At 42.7% G+C, this 11,006-nt stretch overlaps 1 protein-coding gene across 7 annotated transcripts in view; it reads left to right on the top strand.

Moving 5' to 3' along the window:
* The window catches only part of LOC141543076 (carboxypeptidase A5-like), a 28,305-nt gene extending 20,246 nt beyond the window's left edge, over positions 1-8,059 (top strand). For all 7 annotated transcript variants that reach the window (XM_074267913.1, XM_074267912.1, XM_074267907.1 and 4 more), the window contains 3 exons: positions 2,335-2,534; positions 6,373-6,457; positions 7,712-8,059. In XM_074267913.1, coding sequence (XP_074124014.1) covers positions 2,335-2,534; positions 6,373-6,457; positions 7,712-7,899 — 473 coding nt within the window. In that variant the 3' untranslated portion in view covers positions 7,900-8,059. The remainder of the gene's footprint in view (positions 1-2,334; positions 2,535-6,372; positions 6,458-7,711) is intronic.
* The last annotated feature ends 2,947 nt before the right edge of the window (positions 8,060-11,006 follow it).

Below are 11,006 nucleotides of genomic sequence, written 5' to 3'. Positions count from 1 at the left end.
AAAATGTTTGGACGTATATGCAGGTCCATTGTCTGTTTTTATTGCTTGTGGCACACCCATAATTGCAAAAGCTTGTATAAGGAATTCAGTGACCACTCGGGCTGTCTCTTTTGCTGCTGGCATTGCAAATGTGAATCCTGAAAAGGTGTCTACCACTACATGGATAAAAGATAGACGACCAAAAGATTTATAATGGGTCACATCCATTTGCCAGATTTCATTGGGTCTCAAACCACGAGGATTCTTCCCTGGAGGGAGTGTAGGAGCATGGAAAGGAAGACAAGCTGTACAGCTTTTTACTATGCTCCTAGCTTCCTCTCTTGTGATTCCAAATTGTAAACGTAAAGCTCGAGCAGCCTGATGATATTTAGATATTTAGATATTTGTTTGTTTATTTCCTTTATTCCCATTGAATATTCTTACTAGCTCTACATTTTTTGAATTTGTGAAGATTTGTACCTAGTTTTTTGGAAAATCCCAGGTGTTTGGCCAATGACCAAGAAGTTCTGTTCTTCATCGATTGGGCCACCGTGGGTCCAGGTGCAGGTCCACTGGTATAGTCCAGTTCCATCTAGAGAACATGGGCTGTGGCCATCTGACCAGGGTTTCTAATACAAACCTCACTGAGGAAGAACTCTGTCCTGATAAAGTCAGAAAAGTCATGAACTGGGAGTCAGGAGTCCTGCGCCCCTGCTAGGCCCTTCCTCCTGGATCTCCATTTCTTAGTTGTAGAATTGCATTTGGACGTGATGCTAGAACTGCAAGTCAGGGAGATGCTCAAAATACGATGGCTCCACTTGTTAGGCGCTGGCTGTTTTTCCTCTGAGTCACAGAATTTGAGTGTCAGAAGGAGCCTTAGTGACCATCCAGTCCCATCTAGCTTAACTCAGACGGCTTTGAATGTCTACAGACAGTTCTCTGAGTGTGGGCAGAGTCCAGGACATCTGCAGGTGGTGAAGGCTCTCTGTGAAACTTGGGTATAACTTCCCTGCTCTCAGCCCAAAGAAATCAGTCCCCATTGGATTTGTCATAACCTTTGTCCGAATCTCTGTGGTGTCCCTTTGTGTCCTACCTGGCCCCCATCTTTGTCTATTACCTCTCTAACCTTCACCAGTGTATACAGGGTTAAGTGACTTGCCCTGGTCTGAGACCAGAGAGACCTGGTTCTAAGCCCAGTGTTCTATCCCCTGCCCCACCTCTGCTGGCCACATTGGGAAAAGGGATGGAAGGTTATCTGGGCTGGAAAATGGTCATATTGTGCACAGATTTGAGGAAGGGAAGGGATGTTTGTCTCCCCCGCTCCTCCATGAAGCAGGTGCACAGCCTCCAGGTAGACGTGTCCAACAGGTTCTCCAGCATGAGTCTGTGATCCTCCCCTCCTTCATCCTCATCCACCAGTCTCAGAGGCAGATCTGCTCCTGTCTGGAGACTTGTTACCCCAGGTGTGGACATGGCAAAGCAGGAGAGGAAGTGATTGGGCCTGGGGGCCGGGTGGCAGGCTCCCTCATGGGCCCGCCTGTGGCTAGAAGCTCTTGGAATCTGACTGGGTGACTCAGACAGCCCGGCTCTGTTGGTGGCATAATTTGGTTTAATTGTTCTAGTGAGTAAGGTGATTCACCCTGTATATCCCCACCTTCATCTCAAGCTGGGATTCCTATGGGATGAGGAGTTGGAGGTCACTGGCTGGCCAGGCTGACCTGGCTCCCAGGATGGAGGCAGTGATGGCTGTGGGGCAGACGTTTTCTGGGGCAGAGGCTGGGCTGGAGGGAGGGAGGGAAGCAGGGCTAGGATGGCTGCCAGAGGGACAGGATGGCAAAAGCTGTTGCCAGTAGTTTGACAAAGAGACCAGCTTTTAATTTAACTCAATGACAAAAAAGCATTCCAGAGGACTAAGTAATATGGTATCAATTATATGTGCGAAGTCATGTAAAACACATTTCCATATTGCTCACATTGCCAAAAAGAAAAGAAAAGAAAAAAAAGAAAGAAAAAAAAAAAAACAAAGAAAGTAAAAAAAAAGTATACTTTCAATTTGCACCCAGAGTTCAACAATTCTTTCTCTGGATGTAAACAACATTTTTCAATCTTAAGTCCTTTATAATTGTCTTGGATTGATAAGAGTAGCTAAGTCTTTCACATTTCATTATTACAATATTGCTGTTACTGTGTACAATGTTCTGGTTCTGCTCCCTTCACTCTGTGCCAGTTCATTTAAGTCTTCTCAGATTTTCTGATTGTTCCACATAGCATTATAATGTCCTGGTTCTTTCTATTCTATCCTTCTTTGGACTACAACTTTATAATTTGTATTTTTTGGGGGGGGATTAATTTTAGGTGTTGGTTCTAGCCACAATCCCTGCTCAGAGACTTATCACGGCCCCTTCCCTCACTCTGAGCCGGAGGTAGCCTCTATTGCGAACTTCATCCAGAAGCACAAGCATTTCAAAGCCCTGATGTCCATCCATAGCTATTCCCAGATGCTCTTGTATCCCTATGGCTACAGGAAGGAGCCTACTCTTGATAACGAGGAGCTGGTAATATTCCTCCCCATCATATGGGTGTGGGGGGTGGGGAGCACCATCCTCTCGGAGCAGAAGGGGAAGGCTCTTATTTGAAGGGGTCTGTGTTAGACCCTCTGTCAAAAGAGGGAAATGAACCCAAGTACCCTCCACAATCCGTAGGACCAAGGCCCAAAAGTCCTACATGGAAATTGTCCTGCCAGCCATCCTGACTCCTTGTACAGTTCCAAGGACCATAGATGTAGAAATGGATATAATCTTAGAGTCCATCTAGTCCAGTCTTCTTTATCTTACAGGTGAGGGAGTTGAGGCCGAGGGAGATAAAGAAAACTGTCCAAATTCCCTCAGATAATAAGTATCTGAGCCTCTTGACTCCACACTGAAGCACTTGCTGCACCATGCATGGAAGGAAAAATGGTTGTGGGAGGGAAGATATTGTTGAATCACAGGAAAATAACAGGGCTGATTTATGGGAGGTGGTCCTCTGTGTGAGCAGAAACAGTGGTGGACAAGGCAGTTAGAGGGAAAAACAAGCAGTAGACAGCCTCCATGATCCACTAACATCCACTAGCATCCTTCCATCCAGCCTTCATCCCTGAATAGATGCTGCCTCAATCAAACTAAGACTTATAAGGGCCTTGATGTAAAAAGGCTACAGTCTCCCACTGCATCAGGGATGTCTCCAGTCCTACTGATGATCTACATGGCTCTGGAGGAGAAAGAGAGGCAGGTGGCCTTGCACAGCCTCCCTCACTTAAACCCAACTCACTTGCATGTCATAGCATCCTCTCCCTGATATCATAGTGCTCTTTGAAAAGGAAGGACAAACAGCAAAAATAACCATATGAAGAGAGCTTCAGGAAGTTCTCTGGCACAATGGATGCACCTATCATGACAAAGCTACTAGGAGAAGTCACTAAGAATTTCAGGGATCAATCAATCAATCAATATTTGTTGCATCTGTTGTGTGTCAGGCACTATACTAAGTGCTGGGGATACGAGAGGCAAAAGATAGTTTCTGCTTTCAAAGAATTTATAATCCAATGGAGGAGATTACATGGAAACAAATATATACAAAGCAAGTTATGTACAGGATAAATAAGGGAAAATGAACAGAGGGAAGGCACCGGAGGGGTTAGAGAAGGCTTTTTTGCAGAAGGTGGAATTTTAGTTGGGACCTAAAGGAATCAAAGAGGGTTGGGAATCAGAGCAAAAGAGGTAGATGGAGTGCCCAGATCTAAGAGATGAAGTTTCTCATTCACAGAACTGTAGATACGGGTCAATATTTAGCACAGGACCTGGCACCCTGTACGTGCTTAATAAATCTTATTAACTGATTGATAGGATGATAAGGCATATATAATTTCAAGGTGCATTGTTGGCTGGAAAGCCCTCATTGAAGCAATCACAATTTTCCTGGGTTATTGGAGCGTATGGGACATCGTGCCAGGGAGGGTACCCAGAAGATAACGTTCCTTTATGGAGTTACAGGTTAATCTGGGGAGGTGGTGAAGGAGAGGAAAGGCATCAAAATGTATTAAACACAAAAGCATTACAAGATAAGTGGGCTGGAGAATTATAAAATGGTGTGCATTGTGAGATCAGAGGTGATGAGAATTAGATAAGGAGTATCTAAATGAAATTAGGTTTAATTGAGGTCTAGTGGCAGGTTTGGGGTACAGGGAGTCAAATAAAGCTCCCCTGCAACCCCTTTGGGTTAGGTGCAAGGATACAGAGTTAAATGAGATGTAGTAGTGGCACAAGAGTCCCCTGTAAAGGAATTTACAGACCCGAAAACCTAGATTGATAAGAGGTTTATTGTGGGGTTTGGAAGTAAAGTTTAGTTAGTAAAGTCGAGGGTAGAGATAAGAGGGCACCATAGCTACAGGTCCGGTGGGCAGAAACCCTTGACATGGCCAGCATAAGGATGCCATGTTTGGGACTTCTGCAAAGAGTGGACTCCAGTTTTCCCCTTTTATACCAAGGGGGCTTTTGGTAATCTGAAGGGGCTGGTGGGTGGAGTCCCAGATTGGCCTCTGACCTGAACTTCAGCGAGGGTTAGAATTTGAATAGAATTTAATGGGTTTTTAGATAAAGAGGATGCTGTTTGTGCTTGGGGTGGGGATTGGGAAATCTGAGCAGATCTTTAGAATGGGGGTTGGGATAGCCCAAGTTAGCTCAGATCCCATGGGGGCTGCGAGAGCCCAGATATCTCCTATTAGAATTCATGGGGGTTGGGAGCTAGAAAGGAATCTTAACCCACATCATAGGCATTGTCCACCATCATCCATACAGCCAGGATTTTGGCTCTGCCAAGAGTAGTGTCATAATGGAAAGGATAATCTGAGTTCAAATACGCTCTCTGGCACTTTCTAGCTGTGACATCTTGGGCATGTCATTAAATCTCTCTAATCCTCAGTTTCCATATCTATAAAATAGGGACTTTGCACTCTAAAGCTCCTTCGAGTTCCAGGTCTGTGACCTTAGGAGAACTCTGTGTCCCACCTCTGAACAGAACCAACAAGTGGAGAAAAAGTGGTAATCTAATCTTACTGATCCACATGCAGCACAGCAGCAAATACATGGTGGGGAAGGATTGGAAAAATAATTTGTTTGATAAGGAACTCCTTAGTTACATGTTATTTGGGCCAGATCCAGCACACTTTGGCCAACAGCTGACCACCATGACCATTGGCAGAGACATTTGCAGATCAAAGTTCAAACAGTGTGACTTCTTTGTCACAGTCAGGGGAACCATTGAGTGGGGGAAACTGCTCTTGTGCTGATGATTTCACCAAGATTCCCCTTCTGGGTTAACCTGGCAAGGGGCAACTGAGGCCAGACAGCTCCCAGGACACATCCTGAGCAGTCTTACCAGTAGTGTTGAGGAGCCAAGGCTACTCATTGTTGCCCTGATTGGGGAGTCCTGTGTGGTCTGGAGGGTCCAGGTAGGTAGAGAACCCTGTTCTTCCTTTTTTTAAATGTGAAGTGCAGGAAAGGAACAGACTTCACCTCCTAGAAGCTCCCGAGCTTCCTACAGGTGCTGGGTAGCCCACCTCCTTCTCTTACAGGACTTTCTTCAGCCAGTCTGTTGTAAAAGTTAGGAGCTGTTGCTTTCTCCTTAGACTCAGAGGAACTAGGATTCAGAGGGAGCTGGGCTAGGAGCTGAAGCCAAAGCCAGAGCCCACAGAGCCTTTTCTTGGGCTTCGAGGCATCCATGAGTTCTGACTCTCATCTCTGGATGAGACTCCTGGAGACAGCATCACATTCCTTTGGTGAATATTGGTCAGGCACCCATGGGCCTTCTGGCCACAGTGGGAGAGAGCCAGGGTTAAAGCAAGGATTCATTCTCCCCACTCAGAAAGTGGACTCTGGGGTTTAAGAGACAGAAGGATCAGTTCTCGTCCCTCATGAGGTGATCACAGAGATTATTAAATCCAACTGGCCCATTTTACAGATAAGGATACTGAGGTTGGTGACTAAAGCCTGCTTCTGCCTTCTGAGCCAATGTGATATACCCAAGTGATGTGCTATACGGGCAGCTAGGCCCTAGAGCCAGGAACACCTTAAATCAAATACAACCTCAGACACTAGCTGTGTGACCTTGGAAAGTCACTGTTTGCCTCAGTTTCCTCATCTGTAAGATGTGATAGAGAAGGAAATGGCGAGCCCCTCCAGTATCTTTGCCAAGAAAACTCCCCCCAGAAGTCACAAAGAATCTTATGTGACTGAAACAACTACACAAGATGTTCGGTGGGGCCCTAGCCCCTCCAGACTTCTAGCTGTCCATAGGGAAATGATTCTAGCTCCTTCCATCCTCCTGTCTCTTACATTTGTGATGTTTTCTTGGCAGCATAATCTTGCCCGTGAGGCAGTGGAAGCTCTCTCCCAAGTTCATGGAACCAATTACGTCTATGGAAGTGCCATCAGCACCATCTGTGAGTGAACCAAGGCAGCAGCAACACCTGTCTGGGCTTCTGAAGGCAGCCTCCCTCTGCCAGGTGTTCCTTTCCATCATGGGTTGGCTGTCAGGCAAGGGGACAGGTGCTTTGGAGTTGGAGATTGCAGGGCTGCTATAGCCCCTGGCCAAGTCACTTAATTGTGTATCCTTTATACCCTCCCCATCCCCCAATTAACAGGCTAGGACCAGGTATCTCCTCCAGCTTAAAACTCTAATTCAGTTCAATTAAACAATTTTTAGACAGCTGTGATGTGAGCTGGGTTATGAAGACAAACAGTCTCTGCTCTCTAGAAAATTCTATTTTCTCTCTCCTTCCTCTCTCTCTCACTCCCTCCCTTTCTCCCCTCTGTTTCTCTCTCTCTCTCTCCCTTTCCCTTTCTCCCTGTCTCTTCCTGTCTTCCTTTCTTTCCTCCCTCATCTTCTCTCTTTCTGTCTCTCTTTCTCCTCTGTGTCTCTGTCTCTCTTTCTCTGTTTCTCTCTTTCTGTCTCTCTTTCTCCTCTGTGTCTCTGTCTCTCTTTGTCTCTGTTTCTCTCTCTCTCTCTCTCTCTCTCTCTCTCTCTCTCTCTCTCTCTCTCTCTCTCTCTCTCTCTCTCTCTCTCTCTCTCTCTCTCTCTCCTCTCTATCTCATCTTGTCTCTTTCCTCCTCTGTCTGTATCTCCTTGTTTCTCTCCTGTCTCTCTATCTCTTTTCTCCTTTCTCTCCATTTCTATATATTCTAGATATACTATACATGTAATAGAAATTACACACACACACACACATACAAATGTATAGACATGCCTGTCTATAACACAACCATACAAGTTACATATGCAATATATACACATGCATACAATACAGATATGTATGGTCATACTTATATGTATGAATATATACCCATACATGTATGTATGTTTCCCCAAGATTGTGAATATTCTAGGATAATCTATTTTATTTATGTTTTATAATAACTATACTACTAACTCTTTGGCATAAGAGGAATGAAAATAACTCCTGGTTGCTTTCAATTTTTCTACTAGTCTTTTGTCCTTTCCTTCTTCAGCCTTCTCCCCTACTTAGTAGCCCCATCCATAACTGTGTCTGCTTTTGATTGTTGCTTTATTATAGTCATTTTTCCTTAGCCACTCCATTGAAGAAACTAAATCAGCCATCATGGTAAGTACATTTGACAGCGGATGCTGTGTCTCCCATCCCCAGCTCGGCCTTTTTTTTTTTTTTTTTTTTTTGTAGATGTGGCCAATGGGATTACTATCGACTGGGCCTATGAACATGACATCAAATATTCCTTTTCCTTTGAGCTTCGGGACACTGGGATTTATGGCTTTTTACTCCCTGCCAGTCAGATCATCCCTACAGCTGAAGAGACGTGGCCAGCCATCCTGACCATTATGAAGCATGCCTATAATAATCCCTACTAGCAACTCTATGTGCAGCCAGTCTGAGGAAAAAGCTTTTTTCTCAGTCCAACGCGGGTCTATCCTTGGAACCAGAATTGTTCTTTTCCTTTGTCCCTATATCTATCCAATTTCCTCATGTTCTTTCTCCTTCAAATAATAAAAAAAACAAGTTTTAGCCCCATTTTCTGTTTCTGAAGTTGGGATTCTCTTGTCTGTACCTGGGTACAGCCATAATTCTTCAAGATTAAAATCATTGACAGAAGAGAGTGAGAGGTGAGAAAGATGCTTTATCTCAAAACTAAAATATCAAATAACTTCCAAGAAGTAGTAGAAAAAGAGATTACAGGTCCATCTAGGCTCTCTGAAAACTATTGTAGGTTCAAAGCACATTAGGCATAACAGCTCCCACCAATATTTCTTTTACTATATTAACTAGAGGACACAGTGAAAAGCAAAAGACTTCTATTATTAAACAATATATTGAAATAAATAATGAAAAGTATCTGCACACACTCCTTCATATCATAGTTCATTGGGAGAGAACATTAATAGAGAATGGGAGAGTAGAATGGATAGAATCCTGATTGGAGTCAGGATACCTGAATTCCAATTTAACCTCAGAGCCTCAGAGACTTGTTAGCTGTGTGATCCTGGGGTAAGTGTAAATGAGATAATAATTGTAAAGTTTTCAGTCATTTCTGACTTCATGACCCTTTTTTGGATTTTCTTTTCAGAGATACTGCAGTGGTTTGCCATTTCCTCCTCTACTTCATTTTACAGATGAGGAAACTGAGGTAAACAGGATGAAGTGACTTGCCCAGGGTTCTCAGCTAGTAAATGTCAGGAGCCAGATTTGAATTCAGTGAGATGAGTCTCCCTGACTTTTGAGTCCAGCACCCTGTTCCCTGGCCACCCAGCTGCTCATGTCAATGTAAGCTATTATTATTTATAAAGTACTTTGTAAACCTAAAAGTACTATATAAATAAAAAAAAATTTTATTATTGTTTAGTCATTCTTCCTCCATCTTGTATTTGTAAAATTGAGTGGTTAGATCTGCAGTCATAAAACGCCTAGATATTTACTAACTACCACACTCTGGGAAAGCTGTTAAACCTCTCTGAGGATCAACTGTAAAATGGGGTTGCTATGACAATTAAATGAAATTTCCTTTGCAAAGTGATTGTACAAATAAGCGACTGCACTATACAAATGCTAGCCATTATAAGTAATATTGCAGGCTCAGATATGGGAACATGTGTGACCAGGGTGATATGAGCAGGCTGTAAACAGGGCATGGTGATGTGTAAGGAACATTGATAAAGGTAACTTGCATTTCTAAGGATGGTGAACCACCCAAAGAAGGTTACTAGAATTCCTTCTCTGCCTCCTACAATGCCATTGGCTGGTCCTTCCAAGAATATCTTGCTTGAGTACTGTCTTTGGCCTACACTGGTGCTACTGTGCTAGGCTTTCTGAGTGCTCACTGCTGCTAGCTTTGGCGCCACCTGATGTTCTTCTCTAGGATTGCTACCTACATGCAACTTTTTTTTCTATTCACCCCTAAGGAGGAAGTTATTTTGTTTCTCCACACCCCACCCTCCCAGGTCTTTTAGCACATAGACTCTGTTCTGATTTGAACCTTAAAACCATGGCTAGTTGAATCTTTATTATTTTTTATAATAACTTTTTATTTTTCTTTCTTTTTTTATTAAAGCTTTTATTTTCAAAACATATGCATGGAGATGCATTAACATCAACATTAACTTTTGCAAAACCTTGTGTTCCAATTCCCCCTACCCCCACCCCTTTCTCTAAATGGGAAGTAATTCAATATATGTTAAATGTGGTGAAATTGCCCAGGCAATAAAATTCAGGACAGCCAAGGAGGTTGCAATTTAGAGAGCAATTTATTCACTGGCCTGGATGGATCTCTGGATCAAGTTCTGTCCCGAACCCAAGTAGAGACAGGCTTATAAGCAATTCTTGTTCTGCCTTGTGGTTACAACAGTGACTGGACTTCTCACCCGAAATGGGGAATGTTGGGGAGCTTACAGGATGTAGGGGCTAAATGTTGACATAGATCAGGGTTATCAGACATTGTTAGGCAAACATTCTATCTGAACATAAAAACCACTTCCCTTAATTTAGTTTAAGCGGCATTTTCCTATAAGCCTGAGGCCCTTTGACCCAGGGATGAGGGGTCCAGTCTTTTGTCAATTTCACTAATATATATATATATATTAAAATATATATTAAATCCAATATATTTATACATATTGATACAATTATCTTGCTGCACAAGAAAAACCAAATCAAACAGGAAAAAAGATAAATAAGAAAATAAAAATTTATAGCTTTTTATTTTTCAAAATACATACAAAGATAGTTTAACATTCATCCTTGCAAAACCTTGTGTTCCAAATTTTTCTCCCTCCTTCCTCACCTCTTCCATCCCCTAGATAGCAAGTAATCCAATATAGGTTAAATGTGCAATTCTTCTAAACATATTTCCACATTTATCATGCTGCACAAGAAAAATCAGATCAGAATGAGAAGTAAAAAACAAGCAAGCAAACAACAAAAATGGTGAAAATACATTGTTGTGATCCACCTTCAGTTCCTATAGTCCTCTCTCTCTGGAGCAAATGGCTCTTTCCATCACAAGTCTATTGGAATTGGACTGAATCAGCTAGTTGAATCTTTAGAAGCAATCCTGTCTTAAGTTAAATCTGTCTTTTGAACACCTTTGATTATGTCTAAATTCCCACTCTGTGAGTTCAGTCCCTTATTTATATTATGTTGAGGTACCCACGTAAAAAATACGCCAGAATTTTATTTAGCAAGACTTAAAGAATTGGGGAAAACCTGGTGACTTTTTTGTCCTGCATTTTTTCCAGCAACAAAAATCATTGCTCTCCTTACATTGTTCAATGGTTTTAAAAAATTTGCAGCCCTGGAAAATCATAAGTGGTATACAGATGCAGGTTCATGTAATCAATGGGAAAATACTCATCCTAAAATTTCTAAATGTGCAAAAGTGTTGGGGTCCAAAGGAGACCCTAAAAGGTTTGTGGTGTCTCAAAAGAATTTGCAGGCTCAGATCCATCTCCAAATCAAGGGGCAATTG

This window comes from Sminthopsis crassicaudata, chromosome 5, assembly GCF_048593235.1.
Source record: "Sminthopsis crassicaudata isolate SCR6 chromosome 5, ASM4859323v1, whole genome shotgun sequence".
Taxonomy (NCBI): Eukaryota; Metazoa; Chordata; class Mammalia; order Dasyuromorphia; family Dasyuridae; genus Sminthopsis; species Sminthopsis crassicaudata.
This window is presented reverse-complemented; position numbering and strand designations above follow the sequence as displayed.